The 20,687-nt window shown below is 38.6% G+C and overlaps 1 protein-coding gene across 1 annotated transcript in view; it reads left to right on the forward strand.

Annotated features, from left to right (window-relative positions):
* fkbp1b (FKBP prolyl isomerase 1B) overlaps positions 1-20,377 on the forward strand; it is a 22,353-nt gene extending 1,976 nt beyond the window's left edge. Inside the window, exons 3-4 of the mRNA XM_061929438.2 lie at positions 18,911-19,023; positions 19,780-20,377. Of these exons, the coding sequence (XP_061785422.1) occupies positions 18,911-19,023; positions 19,780-19,908 (242 nt within the window). The 3' untranslated portion in view covers positions 19,909-20,377. The remainder of the gene's footprint in view (positions 1-18,910; positions 19,024-19,779) is intronic.
* The last annotated feature ends 310 nt before the right edge of the window (positions 20,378-20,687 follow it).

Raw genomic sequence — 20,687 nt, forward strand, 5'->3', positions numbered from 1 at the left:
AGACGTTGGGGAAAGACATTTGGGTAAGAGTGTGCCCCGGGTGGTTACATCCAGACAAGTAGGTCAGACAGAAAGCAAACACAAAAAAAAAAGTCAGTGGTATCATCAGCGTGTCTGAGGATCAGCAGGTTTATGACGCCGCTATAAAAGCTCACTTCACGCTTTTTGGCGCAGGCTTTGTCGTAAACATGTGTCGCCTTATTGACTGTATGCTGAGACGCTGACAAGGCCCAGACCAATTGTTGTCTTGCTCAAAATAACACGGTGCAGTGTCAACACCACGATGTGCTTCCATGTTTATGTCTTTATTTGTGTGCTTCAGTCACGTCCTCCACATTCTATCACTCTTCACGCTGTACATGCTTTTGACCCTTTAAAATGCTGCAGCTCAAAAACCCTAAAGAGCGATCAACGTGTTGTTGAGTCTGTAAGGGGAAATGAGTGGCATGAATGTTCAACTTTGGCCAAAGGATTTGTGGATGTGGAATGTGTTTGTTTTCCTACCAAGCTGTACTATTTGGTTCAGTCCTCTACATTTATATCGTCAGAATTTGTGAAAGTATGTGGGGATCCACTAAAGGTGACTACAATAGGTTTCGTAAGGCTGATCAGCATCAGATTTGTAAATGTTCGACATATTTCTGCCATAGAAAATATTGGGAATAGAAATACTATGTTTCTATGTCAAGGTAACTGACGGGCCATGTTCTGCGTAACATTTTAACTGTCATACATGTGTAAAAATAATGACTGCTATTGATAATAACACAAATGTGCTCTCAAATTGGTGTAAACTTGTGTCCATTAAAATGTGTACTTGCCGCACAGCTGTAAAACCATGCTGATGTATAGTTTGTTTATCGGATGTGTTCGTTTTGTTATTTTGATTTCCAATGGATTACAGAACCGATTTTGTCAAGCAAGACCTATTTATGAAGCTTAGATAGCTGTCACATGCTAAACGCTTTCCAAACTAGGGCATCAGGGTATTTCAAAAGGTGCCAGATATTTTGCACCAATAATTTCTACCACTCTTGTTTTTTTGTGATAGAGTGATTGGAGCACATACTGGTTGGTCACAAAAAACATTCATGAAGTTTGGTTCTTTTATGAATTTATTATGGGTCTACTGAAAATGTGACCAAATCTGCTGGGTCAAAAGTATACATACAGCAATGTTAATATTTGGTTACATGTCCCTTGGCAAGTTTCACTGCAATAAGGCGCTTTTGGTAGCCATCCAAAATTTTCTGGCAAGCTTCTGGTTGACTTTTTGACCACTCCTCTTGACAAAATTGGTGCAGTTCAGCTAAATTTGTTGGTTTTCTGACATGGACTTGTTTTTTCAGCATTGTCCACACGTTTAAGTCAGGACTTTGGGAAGGCCATTCTAAAACCTTAATTGTAGCCTGATTTAGCCATTCCTTTACCACTTTTGGCGTGTGTTTGGGGTCATTGTCCTGTTGGAACACCCAACTGCGCCCAAGACCCAACCTCCGGGCTGATGATTTTAGGTTGTCATGAAGAATTTGGAGGTAATCCTCCTTTTTCATTGTCCCATTTACTCTCTGTAAAGCACCAGTTCCATTGGCAGCAAAACAGGCCCAGAGCATAATACTACCACCACCATGCTTGACGGTGTTTCTGGGATTAAAGGCCTCACCTTTTCTCCTCCAAACATATTGCTGGGTATTGTGGCCAAACTGCTAAATTTTTGTTTTATCTGACATCACATGGACAAAATTAAGAGCTTCTGGAGGAAAGTTCTGTGTCAGGCTTTTACAAATTGAAAGTGTGTTGTTTAAAATGTAGCCTTGATGCTGGAATTTAGACAGTGTTTTCAGTTAGCCCTACTGGGAACACACCATTTTGTGTGTCTGTAGCTGTAATGCTAATGAGTTGTGTATATGTCTGAGAGAGTGAAGCGCATAGTAGATGCCATACATCACAACGGCGTAACATTAAGGAGTGGGACAGGAGGACACCAACGTTAGCAATGCTAGCATTGGTATGTGGGCTAAAGTACTATCATTACACTCACATTGAGTCCCTTCGGGTATTCGGGATGTTGCAATCGCGCCAGTTCACTTCTGGGTATTGTAGTATATAAATACTCACTTCCTAGTCTACATGTATGTATATTTATTTAACTTTTATTTATCAATGGTAAGAGAATTAAGAACATAATTTAATAGGCATATTTAATATACTCTGATGATTAACTTGTGTGATGACTGTATTATGCTGATAGTATATATTTGTGCCATGAATTGATTACGTGGACCCCGACTAAAACAAGATGAAAAACTTATTCGGGTGTTACCATTTGGTGAGCAATTGTACGGAATATGTACTGAACTGTGCAATCTACTAATAAAAGTTTCAATCAATCAATCAATGCTGACCAAGCAAAGAGGCAGCATTTACTTATTTTAAGTATGCGTGGTATAAAATGAGTAAAACATCAATGCAGTGTTTCTTTTCAATTTTTGTTGCAATCCTGTGCTTTTTGAGGTTAAGGTTGCAAGGAACACTTCAAACATTGGTAAGATATCCATAAAATCACATGTTGATTGAACGTTGTTGGAGGTGCTGCACATTTTAAGAGCAACATCATATGAGGTCATATTCGCTGAAGAACAACATAATGACCAAAATTGAAGTTCTTTCTTCTGTAGCTGACTAGGGCTGCAACAACTAATCGATTAAATCGATTAAAATCGATTATAAAAATAGTTGGCGATTATTTTAGTCATCGATTCGTTGGATCTATGCTATGCGCATGCGCAGAGGCAATTTTTATTTTTTTGTATAAACCTTTATTTATAAACTGCAACATGTACAAACAGCTGAAAAATAAAAATAAAAATAAGTATGGTGCCAGTATGCTGTTTTTTTTCCAATAAAATACTGGAAAGGATAGAAATGTAGTTTGTCTCTTTTATCCGATTATTAATCGATTAATCAAGTAATAATCGACAGATTAATCGATTATCAAATTAATAATTAGTTGCAGCCCTATAGCTGACTAATGATTAGTTGGCAGAGCTTCAGTCTTCATTTAAGGATGTAAAGCCAAACTTTTTTTTTTTTTTTAACAAAGCTGTCCTTCATATATTAGAGGCGATATCATGGCTATGAGGACGAAGATTTTCAAAGCAAGAATTTGAGCGACCCATTTGTCAAAAGTAGAGCAAGAAAGTAAGAAAGGTGCCAGATTTTTCTCACGTTTGGTTCGAATAAGCAGGCTCTGGAGACGCATAAAACCGTTAAAAGATAATTGAAAAAGTAATTTTTGCATTGTAGGAAATCTTTATTAAACTGCAGTTTAGTAATTACTGCTAGCTCGCAGCATAACCTGAGGGGTGGAAACAGTAGCGCTAGTTTAATTGCGACACAGTGAGTGGAGGCCACTATTTAAGGAAATACAATAAGTTGGTTTGGTAGATTTTGTTGTTACAAAAGAGTGTTTTATGCACTAGACCAGTGGTTCTGAAACTTTTTTCATCAAGTACCACCTCAGAAAACACTTGGCTTTCCAAATACCACCATAATGACCACCATTAAAATACAGTAGCCTTAAAAACAAGACAGAGGTTTTATTTAACAAGTATATTTAATATTTTTGGCCACTGTAATATTACACATAGTTGGAATAGTAACACTGTGTTTGAAAATGTAATTATGTGCTTCTTTGGCGTACCACTAGATGGAGCCCGCGTACCACATGTGGCACACGTACCAGAGTTTGAGAATCCCTGCTCAAGACATTACTGCCACAATCATTTAAACTTGTTTACATGGTGTTTGTGTAGTTTGTGTTGGGGCTTCAATGCCCACTCTCAGACACAATGGTTTTATAAGACCCAAGATTACAGCAAGATCCCTTGAAGAGGAAATCTGATGATAGCGGTGAGCTCTAGATCTGGGACCTAAAGGCGCTCCGAGTCTTCCTGTTGGTCAAATACCAGAAAAGATAACGAGGGTAGTTTGTTTTGGGGTTTTTATATTGCAACATTTTATGTAAATGTCCCACAGCCTTTAACCCAATATACTCTGCTTTTCCGATCCTTTACCACTGGGATGTGAACCACACATACACGCACACACACGCGTACAATCACACCAACTATGCCACTGACCCAGCTTTGACTCAGGTGGGAGTTTCCCAAATATGGTAAGCGCGCACGAGGCCTCATACTACTGGCAGGCTGACATAATTAGGGAAAGCCGCTCACACTTTCCCCACATGCAACGTAAGCGTTATCAGGCGCCTGCTAATCTTTTTTGTTTTCTATATTTCATTATTAATTTCACTCCTGTGCAGTCACTGCACAAAACATTAGGTACACCCATACCAATTGCATTTAAAAGTGTACACTGTCAGAGAGGTACTGCATTGACCAGTGCTATTCAAGTGGCAGCCCGAGAATAACACCAGAACCCCCCTGAGATAAAAATACTTGGAGTGGATTAGTATTTTTGCATCAGATTCCTAAAAACACTAGAGCACCGTTATATAGATAACCTTTAAGTAACTTGTTTGCAGGTGATCCTTAAAAACAGCAGGTTTTCAGGATTATACACAATAAGAATAATAGTGAAGCAAAAAGTCCAGCCCCCCGGTCCTTAGCTCTTTGGAAATATAGCCCCCAAAACGATTTAGTTGAATAGAAATGACCTAGTGGTTGGTGGTAGAAGTGTGCAGTAGCTTTCTGCATCAAACTGAAAGCTGTTTCAAATAGGGGTAGATACCGATTTCCATTCGTACTACCTAGGTACCGATTCACGTAAAATCATGCCATATTTCAACCACCCCAAATCTTGTAATCAAAACTACAACTAAGATGCATGTTGCAATCAAACAGCTGGTGTGTAAAAAACACAATACTCACGGCCTGGTATACTAAAGGTTTGCGTGTACTAAAACACATGCAAACTTGATGGCACATGCAAACTGATCTACTAAGGTCATGAGCAGAAGATTAGATCTACAAAATAAGGAGCACAATCTATTTAACATGTCTGCCCTAATGAATATGCAGAATATATGCTGATTATCATAACACCCACAATACTGTGAGGAGGAGATGCAAATATAATTATTAAGTACGTGCAATGTGATTGATCAAAGCTGGAACTGTTCTGTGCGCGCTATTTTGCGTCTTTATTTAACATGTCTGAAAAGTACTTGCAAACTGACACAGTTACGCACATGACTGTGAGAAAGGAGGGGGTTATGCTGTAAAAACAGCTAGACAAAGAATCCTGCATATATTTTTAAAAATTGTATTTTCAGCCAAAGTAACATTTAGTATCATATGAAAACACACAAAAGTACAGAACGTTGGTACAGTTGAGTACTGGTATTGTTTCCCAGGTACCGTATCATTTCAAATATGAAAGGTACACATTTTTGGACATCCATAAAAATGTGCCTCTAACTGTTTTGCCCTCACTCTAAACTCTTTCTAATGGGACCCTTTGAATGCAACTTGTAGTTGGACATATATATATATATATATATATATATATATATATATATATATATATATATATATATATATATATATATATATATATATATATATATATATATATATATATATACACACACACACATATATATGTATGTATATGTATATATATATATATATATATATATATATATATATATATATATATACTGTGTATATATATATATATATAAATACATATATGTGTGTATATATTGTGTATATATATATGTATGTATATATCCAGCGCCCCCCGCGACCCCAAAGGGAATAAGCGGTAGAAAATGGATGGATGGATGTATATATATATGTATGTATATATATATACACATATATACTGTGTATATATATATATATATATATATACATATACATATAGATCACACACACACACACACACACACACACACACACACACACACACACACACACACACACACATATATATATAAATATATATATATATATATATATATATATATATATATATATATATATATATATACAGGTAAAAGCCAGTAAATTAGAATATTTTGAAAAACTTGATTTATTTCAGTAATTGCATTCAAAAGGTGTAACTTGTACATTATATTTATTCATTGCACACAGACTGATGCATTCAAATGTTTATTTCATTTAATTTTGATGATTTGAAGTGGCAACAAATGAAAATCCAAAATTCCGTGTGTCACAAAATTAGAATATTACTTAAGGCTAATACAAAAAAGGGATTTTTAGAAATGTTGGCCAACTGAAAAGTATGAAAATGAAAAATATGAGCATGTACAATACTCAATACTTGGTTGGAGCTCCTTTTGCCTCAATTACTGCGTTAATGCGGCGTGGCATGGAGTCGATGAGTTTCTGGCACTGCTCAGGTGTTATGAGAGCCCAGGTTGCTCTGATGGTGGCCTTCAACTCTTCTGCGTTTTTGGGTCTGGCATTCTGCATCTTCCTTTTCACAATACCCCACAGATTTTCTATGGGGCTAAGGTCAGGGGAGTTGGCGGGCCAATTTAGAACAGAAATACCATGGTCCGTAAACCAGGCACGGGTAGATTTTGCGCTGTGTGCAGGCGCCAAGTCCTGTTGGAACTTGAAATCTCCATCTCCATAGAGCAGGTCAGCAGCAGGAAGCATGAAGTGCTCTAAAACTTGCTGGTAGACGGCTGCGTTGACCCTGGATCTCAGGAAACAGAGTGGACCGACACCAGCAGATGACATGGCACCCCAAACCATCACCCAACCATGCAAATTTTGCATTTCCTTTGGAAATCGAGGTCCCAGAGTCTGGAGGAAGACAGGAGAGGCACAGGATCCACGTTGCCTGAAGTCTAGTGTAAAGTTTCCACCATCAGTGATGGTTTGGGGTGCCATGTCATCTGCTGGTGTCGGTCCACTCTGTTTCCTGAGATCCAGGGTCAACGCAGCCGTCTACCAGCAAGTTTTAGAGCACTTCATGCTTCCTGCTGCTGACCTGCTCTATGGAGATGGAGATTTCAAGTTCCAACAGGACTTGGCGCCTGCACACAGCGCAAAATCTACCCGTGCCTGGTTTACGGACCATGATATTTCTGTTCTAAATTGGCCCGCCAACTCCCCTGACCTTAGCCCCATAGAAAATCTGTGGAGTATTGTGAAAAGGAAGATGCAGAATGCCAGACCCAAAAACGCAGAAGAGTTGAAGGCCACTATCAGAGCAACCTGGGCTCTCATAACACCTGAGCAGTGCCAGAAACTCATCGGCGGCATTTTCATACTTTTCAGTTGGCCAACATTTCTAAAAATCCCTTTTTTGTATTAGCCTTAAGTAATATTCTAATTTTGTGACACACGGAATTTTGGATTTTCATTTGTTGCCACTTCAAATCATCAAAATTAAATGAAATAAACATTTGAATGCATCAGTCTGTGTGCAATGAATAAATATAATGTACAAGTTACACCTTTTGAATGCAATTACTGAAATAAATCAAGTTTTTCAAAATATTCTAATTTACTGGCTTTTACCTGTATATGTGTATGTGTATATATATATATATATATATATATATATATATATATATATATATATATATATATATATATATATATATATATATATATATATGTGTGTGTGTGTGTGTGTGTGTGTGTGTGTATATATATATATATATATATATTACAATCAATCAAAGTTTACTTATATAGCCCTTAATCACAAGTGTCTCAAAGGGTGGCAAAAGCCACAACGACATCCTCGGCTCAGATCCCATATCACGGCAAGAAAAAACTCAATCCAATGGGCATAATGAGAAACCTTGGAGGGGACCCAGATGTGGCTTTGAACAGCTGGCGCAACATCTGTGGTCACCTGATAACCTATCCACGCTGAAGAGGGGGGCAGAGCAGAAAAGAAAAGAGACGGCAGATCAACTGGTCTAAAAAGGGTCTATTTAAAGGCTAATGAGTTTTAAGATGGGACTTAAATGCTTCTACTGAGGTAGCATCTCTCTAACTGTTACCAGGAGGGCATTCCAGAGTACTGGAGTCCAAATAGAAAATGCTCTAAAGCCCGCAGACCTTTTTTGAGCTCTGGGAATCACTAATAAGCCGGATTTCTTAGAACGTAGATTTCTGGCCGGGACATATGGTACAATACATTTAGCAAGATAGGATGGAGCTAGACAGTTTAGTATTTTATACGTAAGTAGTAAAACCTTAAAGTCACATCTTAAGTGCACAGGAAGCCAGTGCAGGTGAGCCAGTATAGGCGTAATATGATCAAACTTTCTTGTTCTTGTCACAAGTATAGCAGCCACATTTTGTACCAACTGTAGTCTTTTAATGCTAGACATAGGGAGACCCGGAAATAATACGTTACAGTAATCGAGACGAGACGTAACAAACGCATGAATAATGATCTCAGCGTTGGTGGTAGACAAAATGGAACACATTTTTGCGATATTACGGAGATGAAAGAAGGCCGTTTTAGTTACACTCTCAATGTGTGACTCAAACGAGAGAGTTGGGTCGAAGATAATACCCAGATTCTTTACCGAGTCGCTTTGTGTAATTGTTTGGTTTTATTAAATAGGTGCCGGTCTGGCAGGACTGATAATCAGCATTTCCGTTTTCTTAACGTTGAGTTGCAAAAAGTTAGTGGACATCTATTGTTTAATTTCATTTAGACACGCCTGGCGTGTTGGTCAGCTTTATAGTATGCCTTAGGCGTCATTATATATATAAAATTAAATGTAAAAACAGTATTTTGGGAACTTTTGACTTTGCCAAGCAATGGTTAGAGACACGTCAACTTGCTTACAGAAAGTTGTTCTTTGTGTTGCCTATTGTGTGTTTGTTGTGTTGCAATTTTTGTGTCTTCACCGTTGTTTTAGTTAGTGTTCTTCGGCCCACCATTACACTATACTATGAAGTTGAGTAAAGGGCCACGAAATATGGGCCTGCGTACCATAAATAGCCCGTGGACCGCAAGTGTGAGACCACTGCCCTGTATTGTCTTTTTTGTTTTAAAAAAAATCTAGCGACGTGATCTTGTCTTATTGGTCACTTTTGGAAACTAACATGAAAGCACATACTCTATTGCTCTTCTCAACGATCAGTAGGTCTAGCAATTCATATAGAACGTTTAAGCTGTGTGTATGATGTCATACCTAAATGTGGACGTCATTCCTTGACCATGTTGGAGCTCAAAACACAGGAATAGACTGGAGGTGCCTTTCCAAAATGAGAATGAGGTGACGGTTAAGTTCTAAATAACCCTAAAGCAATAAATTTTGGACACTTGTGTGCATTCTCAGATCCAACATTGGACAAAAGTCCCCGCAGACACTCTTAAATCTCGTAGAAAGTCTCCCAAGGAGAGTGAAAGCTGCTTGTAGAATGATCTTTTACTTCTACCCTTATAGTGCAAATTGCCATATACAGTAGTTCAACCAAACATGCTATCAATGACCTAAACAAATCAATAAAGGCATAATTGGCGTGGGCTGAGAGTTGTCCTCATGTCAACGTCTGCCAGCAGCCGCTTGAAACTGCATTCTTTTAAGACCTACTCAGTGCAGTAAACGCTCAGACATATAGTCTGAAACGCAGCAGGGGAGGCGGGGAAGGAGGGTAGAGTTGTGCTGGCAGCTCTTCCAGACGGGGCGAGACAGGATATGGCGGAGTAAAAATAACCCCGCCTCTGTGCGCTAATGCTTTTTTTTGTGCCGACGCAGTCACAGTACAAGCAAGCCGAGGTTTCTCTTAAGAATGTTAGAAGGGTGGTGTCAGGGTCCACCACCACAAGCCTCACCCCACCCATGGACCCTGGGTGATAACAGCAGCAATAAAGATCTAATGAGATCTAATACAACACCTGCATGAATGGTATCGATATAATAATACAGGTATTGCTGTGGTTGTAGTGAGCAAACAAAAACACCTCTTAGTATGATACAGCTCTCGTTATATTTTGCAAGTGTACCTAATGAAGTGGTTTATCAACATGCAGCTGTCAATCATAAAGCAAGTCCCAGCTCACTATATACATGAGCTGTCTATATCACCTTGTATTGTTAGAAAACATAAGAAAAAAACAACATAGATACTAACACAGTGGTTCTTAACCTTGTTGGAGGTACCGAACCCCACCGGTTTCATATGCGCGTTCACCGAACCCTTCTTTAGTGAAAAATAAAAAAAAATGTTTCCCTTCAAATTCAAGACAAAGTTATGTTTTTTTTACTGGTGCACAAAATGAACCGTGTATGAACATCACTTTGTCCAAAGAACAAAACCAACACAGTGCATGAACTCACAACAAATTACACACCTGCAAATCAGTGTGACTTCTGCTGTTGCCTTTCAGAGACCAGTTCAGATATGCGTGGCTTCACCTTGGCAAGTGCCACTCTCATGTCATTTTCACAGCAAAGTCTGTTCCTTTTCTTCGTTTTCCACCCAGACATACAATACTCGTACACAGCTCATGAAAAACAAATTTTTTGTTATTGTTATTATAAGTGGGCCAAAACACTTTTATTTGAAAATAATCTCATGGAAATGACTGCTGTCATTTGATTATAATAATAAAACATCCATCCACCCATCAATTTTCTACCGCTTGTCCCTTTCGGGGTTGCGGGGGTGGTGCTGGAGCCTATCTCAGCTTGTTATTTAGTCAGGTTTGGGACAGGTGTGCTGCTGGTGTGGCCACAGTGCATGTGCACGTTTGACGTAGCTCACATGGTGCTCCACTGAATGCTCAAGGAGTTTTTGCGTTTACTCACGCATATGGAAAATTAGAGGGAACATTGTTTGGGATATCCATAATACGCCGATAGGGAGACGTTTTTATTTACACGATGAGTCGGGTGTGTCTTGACCTCCGCGGCGGAGGCTCTGCCGAACCCCTGAGACCGACTCATCGAACCGCTAGGGTTCGATCAAACCCAGGTTAAGAACCACTGTACTAACACTTATCTCTATTCTTTTGCCATTATGTTTGTCAAGATGAATAGATTAGCAAAAACATGCGGCCACTATCCCGTACATTTTAGAAATGTACAACTCCAGGAATTTACTTTTTTTTGCTCGTACATGCATCAAGATGAGACATTTATTACCATTCATTGGCTTGGATTTTGTGTAGGAAGCATTAGAACAGATGGGAATAAATTGTTTTTTGTGTGTTGCCATGGCAATTCCAACTAAATCAGACACTTTAAATGTCTTCCAATGTGCATTAAAATAGTTATTCCTTGCTAAGAAGCATTTTGGAGTTTTTTTTAAAAAGGGTCATATTAGAATTGTTTTCAACATTTAAAACACTTCCTTGTGGTCTACATAACATGTTATGTTGGTTATTTGGTCAAAATTGTGCATACGGTAGATTGTTTTACAGACCCCCTTCAAGCCGCTTTCTGACCATCTCTTTATGGGCGGTCTTATTTACTTGCCTCCACTTCCTGCCAGCCATGTTGTAGTTTATAGCGCTTCCATATAGAGTCTACTGACCGCTATAAGTTACAACTAAACGCTACTTTGTATTAGAAATGGCAACAGCGGAGGATGCATGTGCATGTACAAGCCTGTCTGCCTCACAAGACGAGGACAGAGAAAAATAAATAACTTTTTGACTCCAATGTCAGACTACAATGGCAGACTTGGGCAGACCTCTTCGGGTAAATCTTTACCATATATGGAGATATCCGCTGACGTCCCAAATGGAGCTTTGAAATTCTAAATGGCTTGGTTGGAGGAAGTATGAAGGAAGGCAAGATTGTTTTATAAATATCGTCGCCATGCCTCCATGGTTTGATTTCAAATTTTGATGATGATGCAGATCCCAAATACACAAAAATATTTACCTAGGTAAGAAAAGTTGGTTTTGTATAATAAGTCACTTTTAAGGGTCAGTGAATGCAGTCATTGACAAACAAAGTCCCTCTGTCTTTTGTTTTTGGTCGCCAGGACGCGCCATAGCAGGTGCTCCTCTCTGCGTTTGCACTTGACGACTCCTCATTTGGAACCTGGCCCGCTGAGATTTGGGGCTTCTCTAATACTTGGAAAATGGCAGACCGGCTATGTTTAGACGGGGCGGTTGAAAGCGGAGAGGCAGTAAGTACGGGCGGAAGACGAGCACAGCACCGACATTAAAGTCTTCGGTTGCCAACTGTTCACGCTTGCTAAGTGAACGCACGGACATAAATTAAAGGGCTCTTATGAAGCAATATAACAGCCGGACAGTAGGGATGCAGTATCAGACGCTAACATTTTACACTGTAAGAAGAAACCAAACGAGAAATGAACCGAGGCAAACTGATTTGAACAAGAGAAAGCTGACTATAGGCCAATAAATGATGTTCGGTACCGGTCCGTGGATCGATTGGTACCGGGCCGCACAAGAAATAAAAAATAAAGTAAAATAAATAAATAAAATGTTATTAATTTTTTTTTTTATTAAATCAACATAAAAAACACAAGATACACTTACAATTAGTGCACCAACCCAAAAAACCTCCCTCCCCCATTTACACTCATTCACCCTCATTCGCACAAAAGGGTTGCTTCTTTCTGTTATTAATATTTCTGGTTCCTACATTATATATCAATATAGATCAATACAGTCTGCAGGGATACAGTCCGTAAGCACACATGATTGTAAAACCCCCCCAACCCCCTCGGTCCGCAGGACACATTTTCAAGGGTTGACCGGTCCGCAGTTACAAAGGGTTTTACGCTGTCTATTTGTAAGGGTGGTGGTGAGAGGGGTTGGGGAGGATGTCATTTTGTTGATTTTGCATAAATAACCATGATGCATTTGTAAAAAGGGAGCAAAAAATGTGAAAAAAAAATGTCTGCGAATACAAATCACTCAATTAGAACGCAACGCCATCATGTAATTTGTAATGAAATAGTCTAATACAGTGATTCTCAAACTGTGGTATGGTGGCTCCATCTAGTAGTACGTCAAAGAATCAGTTGATTAAAGTATAGTGTTTTATTTTCCTATATTCAAACACAAGGTTACTGTTTAAAATATGTGTAATGTTACAGTGGCCAAAAATATTGAATATACTTGTTAAATAAAATCTTCGCCTCATTTTTAATGAATATGTATGTCTACTACGCTACTGTATTTTAATGTTGGTCATTATGATGGCACTTGGAGAGCCGAGTGTTTTCTGAGGTGGTACTTGGTCAAAAAAAAAGTTTGAGAAGCACTTGTCTAATATAAAGGCTAAATAAACGTTAAACATGTATTCAAATACAATTATCTGTATTTTTAGTCCATTTTTAGTATTAACGTTTCAGCTTTTTTACATTACATGTTGCCTTTTGGTCTATTTTTCTATGTTTTATCCTTTTTTTCGGCGCCATAAAAAAAAACAGCCACGTTTATTGAGTGTCCCGCACGTCATCATCAATTGGACACCCTCGCTTGACCTAATCATACATTTTATCGTTTGTAATGTGACACATGTATGATAAATGAGAAAATACAAAAATATAGCGTTATTCAGTGTAGCGATTGAACTCCTGTGAAAGAGTCCGTCAATGCACAATTACATTTCATCATTCCCTGGATTCATACGCATGGGGAGATGCAGGGCGTGCATGAATTCCAATGGGGAGCACATCTCACCAGAACACCGGCAAGAAATGTTAGCACTCGATTGAATAGTGTCTCCAGACTCTATTTAGCACGATGGTTAGCTATAAGTCCTGCCTGTGCGACTCCAGGGACACAAGCATAGTAGTGTGTTGTGCAAGCGTCCAAGTGTGTAAGAGTGAGTTTAACATTGGTGCGCCACACACATACTGTATTGGTAACCAGACAGATCCATAAAGAGTTTGAGCAGAAGTGTCATATAGGAATTAACTATACACCTCAAAACATTACACAACGCTATATCACATAAAGTGTTTTTTTTTTTAAAGCAATAACTATTTTGACATGAAACCCCCCCACACATAATGTTAAAAACATGGTGTTTACTTTTTAATAGCAATGTAAAATACAAAGGAGTTTTCCAATGAAGATAAAGTCTACTAAACAGGCTTTGTTCTTCTCCAACAACACCATGTGGATCAGTGCAACAGTTTGGCCAACAAAAAGAAACAGTAATGGTACCTTTTACATCTAATAGACAAGCTTGGTGCCTTATTGACAACTTCGCGTACTGTCACCATGGCCGTTACTTGAGGACACCGAAGTCATGTCCTCTGTATTTTTTTTAAGTGGCAAAAAAAAGATGATATGACTGACTGCAAATGTACTTTGCGTAGGACATCGTGTGTGCTGTACTGTACAGTGCCTGTACATCTTCATGTGGTAGATCATCCTCTCACAGTATACGATCTTTGGTCAAGTACAGCCGGCTACAACTCCAGCAACATAACACAATGATGTCCACTTTTACGATAAACATCACCCGATCAGAAATGTGCTGTCAACATAACATTAACATTTAATTGAACTGACGTAACTAAAGTTGGTTTCCATCCATCCATCTACCCTGAATGAAATAGATGTAAAACACTGTCGGGAAAATACCGTTGTCATGTCAGCCAGGTTCTGCTCACAGAGATCAACCCATATGGTGTTGGGATACACATGATTTCAGTCTTTTCTAAGCTCCTTTTGGACCACCAATTTTTGACCTTGGTATTTGTCAAATCCTAGTTACGGCCCTGGCTTTCACTTCACATCCTGCATTCAATTCAATAAGATGACAAATCATGTTAGCAAGTGTTGATGTTATTGGGAACACTCACAAAGTTAGCAATTAAACAATGGAAAACAAATGGCAAGTTGTTCCATACACATCGTTTTACAGATCGCCTGCTGCATGTTTCTTCCTGTCTTTAACACTCTCAGTCAGAGCAGATGAGTGAAGGGGAAACCAGTTACTCATTGCTGTGTTGCGCTTTCAAAATGAAAGCAAAATCAAATAGTTTTTTTCTCCGCTATATACTTTTTGAGTGGGACAAATGTGTCCATCTCCAATGTTATCCACACCTGTTGTCATCTACTAACAGCAATGCAGTTTTTAAACGCATGCCGAGATTCCACGGATGTGAAACGAAGCAATGAGCTGCAGCAACCTTGGGAAAAGTTTATTAAAAGGGACCTATTATGCAAAACCAACTTTTCTTACCAACCGATACCAACCATGGAGGCATTGCGGAGATATTTATAAACTATTTTGCGTTCCTTCATACTTCCTCCAGACGAGCTGTTTGGAATTTTCCACAATTGTGACGTTTTTACCAATTGTGACGTTTTTACCACGTGTGACGTCAGAGGATATCTCCATATATGGTAGAAAATTATTCGAAGTGCTTTGCGCGAGTCCACCGTTGTAGTCTGACGCTGTAGACAATAAGCTTGTTGTGGGGCAGACTGTCTCGTATATGCACATGCATCCTCCGCTGTTGTCATTCCCAATACAAAGTAGTGTATAGTTCTAACTTCTAACTCAAGATGTAACAATATTGTAGATACCACGGTATTGCGGTTTCAAAATCCTCACAATAATGCTTTGACATGTGATGGTATCAAACAAAAATTTAGTGAGTGTAGTTTTTTTGGCACTTTTTGTATTGTCTGGTCAAAAAGAAACTACATCTCCCAAAATCCTCTGCGCATCGCGGGCAGGTAGGGGCGTGGTACGCTGTAAAGGGGAGAAAAAGAGGAAGCATGTGGGAAAAGTGTATTTGTAGTAGATAAGAGGAATTGTTTTTTCTGACATTTCCTAAACATTTAATCATAATCTGTCAATACCTTTTTGAGTTATGTTGCTAACAAATAGACAAACAAGCCCTGGCAAGAACACAACCTGTTTGGCAGAGGTAATAAAGTCTGCGTAGTCCATAGGAAAGCGCGCCACTTTTGTCTCGTGCCTTTCCAAGCCGACGCAGAACCAAGCATATGGAAAACGCCCTGTGAGAGCGTGGAAACTGCACACCATGGAGAATACATGTAATATGAGAAAGTACAAACCCCGTTTCCATATGAGTTGGGAAATTGTGTTAGATGTAAATATAAACGGAATACAATGATTTGCAAATCATTTTCAACCCATATTCAGTTGAATATGCTACAAAGACAACATATTTGATGTTCAAACTGATAAAAAAATGTTTTTTGCAAATAATCATTAACTTTAGAATTTGATGCCAGCAACACGTGACAAAGAAGTTGGGAAAGGTGGCAATAAATACTGATAAAGTTGAGGAATGCTCATCAAACACTTATTTGGAACATCCCACAGGTGAACAGGCAAATTGGGAACAGGTGGGTGCCATGATTGGGTATAAAAGTAGATTCCATGAAATGCTCAGTCATTCACAAACAAGGATGGGGCGAGGGTCACCACTTTGTCAACAAATGCGTGAGCAAATTGTTGAACACTTTAAGAAAAACCTTTCTCAACCAGTTATTGCAAGGAATTTAGGGATTTCACCATCTACGGTCCGTAATATCATCAAAGGGTTCAGAGAATCTGGAGAAATCACTGCACGTAAGCAGCTAAGCCCGTGACCTTCAATCCCTCAGGCTGTACTGCATCAACAAACGACATCAGTGTGTAAAGGATATCACCACATGGGCTCAGGAACACTTCAGAAACTCACTGTCAGTAACTACAGTTGGTCGCTACATCTGTAAGTGCAAGCTAAAACTCTCCTATGCAAGGCGAAAACCGTTTATCAACAACACCCACAAACGCCGTCGGCTTCGCTGGGCCTGAGCTCATCTAAGATGGACTGATACAAAGTGGAAAAGTGTTCTGTGGCCTGACGAGTCCACATTTCAAATTGTTTTTGGAAACTGTGGACGTTGTGTCCTCCGGCCCAAAGAGGAAAAGAACCATCCGGATTGTTATAGGCGCAAAGTTGAAAAGACAGCATCTGTGATGGTATGGGGGTGTATTAGTGCCCGAGACATGGGTAACGTACACATCTTTGAAGGCGCCATTAATGCTGAAAGGTACATACAGGTTTTGGAGCAACATATGTTGCCATCCAAGCAACGTTACCATGGACGCCCCTGCTTATTTCAGCAAGACAATGCCAAGCCACGTGTTACATCAACGTGGCTTCATAGTAAAAGAGTGCGGGTACTAGACTGGCCTGCCTGTAGTCCAGACTTGTCTCCCATTGAAAATGTGTGGCGCATTATGAAGCCTAAAATACCACAACGGAGACCCCCGGACTGTTGAACAACTTAAGCTGTACATCAAGCAAGAATGGGAAAGAATTCCACCTGAGAAGCTTAAAAAATGTGTCTCCTTCTCCTCAAACGTTTACTGAGTGTTGTTAAATTTAAAGGCCATGTAACACAGTGGTGAACATGCCCTTTTCCAACTACTTTGGCACGTGTTGCAGCCATGAAATTCTATGTTAATTCATTATTTGCAAAAAAAAATAAAGTTTATGAGTTTGAACATCAAATATCTTGTCTTTGTAGTGCATTCAATTGAATATGGGTTGAAAAGGATTTGCAAATCATTGTATTCCGTTTATGTTTACATCTAACACAATTTCCCAACTCATACAGAAACAGGGTTTGTACTTGATAAACCATCACTCGGTAAATATATTTGAAGCCAGCGAGGCGAAACTTTATTTTGTGGGGTATTTTGCACTGTTAAAAGTTAACAATTTACTTTTCTGAGAAACAGCATTTTTCCTATAAAAAATGTCCATTGCAGAGGACACTGCTTCTTAGAAAGTAAAGGTTGAAAGACACTAAAGTAACCATTATTGTTTTACATTTGTTACACGTCACTTTAAAGACACTCAACTGTAACTTTTTTTCATATTTTTGCTTGAAGCAGTGGATGCCCCTGCACTATTCGTTGCACTGAAAAATACTTGTTTTTAATAATAAATATGATTAAAACATTTAAGTATTACATTTGTGTTCAATTACAGTAAGAGTGTTTATCCTAAACATTCCCGCCACTTCATTTTACACACATGGCAATTTTACAAAGTATTTTTCTTGAGACTACACCAAAATGATATCGTACTGCGGCCTTAATACTGTGATAATATCATACCGTGAGATTTTTATAACGTTACATACCTAGTTCTAACTTTTATCTGTCAGTAGACGCGCTATGGACGCGCTAAAAACTACAACATGACTGACAGTGAGAAGACGCTATCGAAGTGGAGGCACGTAAATAAGACCGCCCACAAAATGGCATATCCTGACGAGACGGTCACAAAGCGGCTCAAAAACAGTCTGTAAAACATAATCCATGCAAAATCTTGACCAGAGAACCACCATTATATGTTATGTAGACCACTAGGAAACATTATGATAATGTTAATAAAACTAATAATGTTAATGGTGATAGAGTTTTGTGCTCATACACAATGGCCTCTGGCGTGAGCTGGCACATGCTTCACAGGGCTTTACTCTGCCACTGCAGTTGTGAAAGAGCTTGATTTGATATGCAGAAGAGCCTGCTTTTTGTTAATATCGCCGACGATCACCGTCATTTAATCGTGCCAGCCAAAATCGTGATTGTGCTTAAAATAATGAAGAGGACCAAAGTGTGCTTTTAGTGCTGTTTGATGATTGATGACACAAACAGTCATTTATTTCATGCGCGAATGTCTCTGTACACTCTTTTCTTGTCTTGTCTTGTCTCGTCTTCCCTGTGGTCGCCATACTGACGAGCAATGGCCTAGTTTACTTTAAAAAGAATCCCCTAAACCAGGCCAGCACTTCCTGTTTCCCATTCCCTTTGTGCATTTGGGATGATTGAAACAGACCCGTGGTCTTGATAAGAAGTCTTGTTAATGTTTTAAAAGGCCTCATTGGCAAACATATAACAACTTAGAATGCTTGCAAAGCAACGTGTGCAGTGACGATGTCGTCTCCGATACAGGTATGCTGCAGAATGGGAAAAAGTTTGACTCGTCCCGAGACAGAAACAAGCCCTTCAAGTTCAAGATTGGACGAAGCGAGGTCATTAAAGGCTGGGAAGAAGGCGTGGCTCAGGTAAAGAGGGCGAACTTCACCCTTAAATAGAATACTAAATAGTCCTACCCCTGGGACTCAAAAGTCATCTTAGGTTTCATATAAGGAATACATACACCCATTATTATACATCACCTATGTAAGTTTGACATGATGAATGGAGAAGCGAGCATGAATTACCACTTGTCCATCAAAAGTAAGCCCTGCCTTTAGATAGAATAGAAAGTACTTTATTGATCCCTGGGGGAAATTCAGCACTTTGGGCACATCCTTTCAGGAGTTTAACTCTAAATGTGTATTTTTCCACTGTGGGAAAAATTTAAGCAATGGGGCGGGCACTATCATACATTTTCTGCTATCAAAACAAAGTATACGCTTTTTAACTTTGTTTTATAGGTGACAAAGCAAATTAGTGTAATATCTACTAATATAGCTAATTTAAAAATGAAATATTTTACTTCTGCAGTATGCAGGGGGCTTATAAAAGACAAACAAACCGCGTGCTGAAAATAGCCTGTAGGCAGACCACCTTTTAGACTACCATACTCTAATTCGAACACTAAAAGTATCTCATTGACTTCAATAACCCTTGACTTCATCTGCAACTAGTGGACCAGCTCACTCTAGTGGCTGTTAGAAAGAATGCATGACTGTCACATATTTAATGTGTTTGGTATTTATCTTCAGTATACTGTCCAGTGACAACAATAAAAATACATGACTATTATAATAACATTTCTAATTGAAACCATCTCCATGCTTTTTTTTGTCCTTCAGATGAGCCTGGGCCAGCGGGTAAAACTCACGTGCACACCAGACATGGCCTACGGCACGACAGGCCACCCCGGGGTCATCCCCCCCAACGCCACACTCATTTTTGATGTAGAACTTCTCAAACTGGAGTAAAAGCAAGATGGCTAAACAAGCTCACAGTTTGGGGCTTGGAGGGAGCTCGGACCCTCCCCTTGCCTCTTCTTCCCTCCTCCCTGCCATCCCTCTCTTCTTCAGTTTTTTATTTAAATGCATATACAGCTGCTGCTTGGTGGCCACCTTTTAGCATTATTTACCATGGCATGCTATTTGGTGTTGCTTAGAGCTGTACATTTTGTCAAAAGTGAGAATGAAAAGGTGCACTACTGTATACTACAATCAAAAAACATGCACACACTGCCTTACAGTGTTACCAACAGAGCAAAAGCACATGAAAAGTCCCAATATTTCTGCTGTGCATCCTGACTGAGCATTTTTACTATATATATATATATATATATGTATATACATAGTATAATATATAATATATATATTAAAATACAATATATACAGTATATATGTATCATACTGTATATATAATATATATATATATATATATATATATATATATATATATACACACATAATATATATATATGTATATATATATAATATATGTATATATATATATATGTACAGTATATATATACATAGTATAATATATATTATAATACAATATATACAGTATATATGTATTATACTGTATATATATATATATATATATATATATATATATATATATATATATATATATATATATATATATATATGTATGTATGTATGTATGTATGTCTGCATCGCCACTTTAATGATCAGGGTTTGTCCTGCTGAATGCACCTGCTAAATATATATTTGTAACACTCATTAAAAAGCAG

Source organism: Nerophis lumbriciformis, linkage group LG34 (assembly GCF_033978685.3).
Source record: "Nerophis lumbriciformis linkage group LG34, RoL_Nlum_v2.1, whole genome shotgun sequence".
Lineage (NCBI taxonomy): Eukaryota > Metazoa > Chordata > Actinopteri > Syngnathiformes > Syngnathidae > Nerophis > Nerophis lumbriciformis.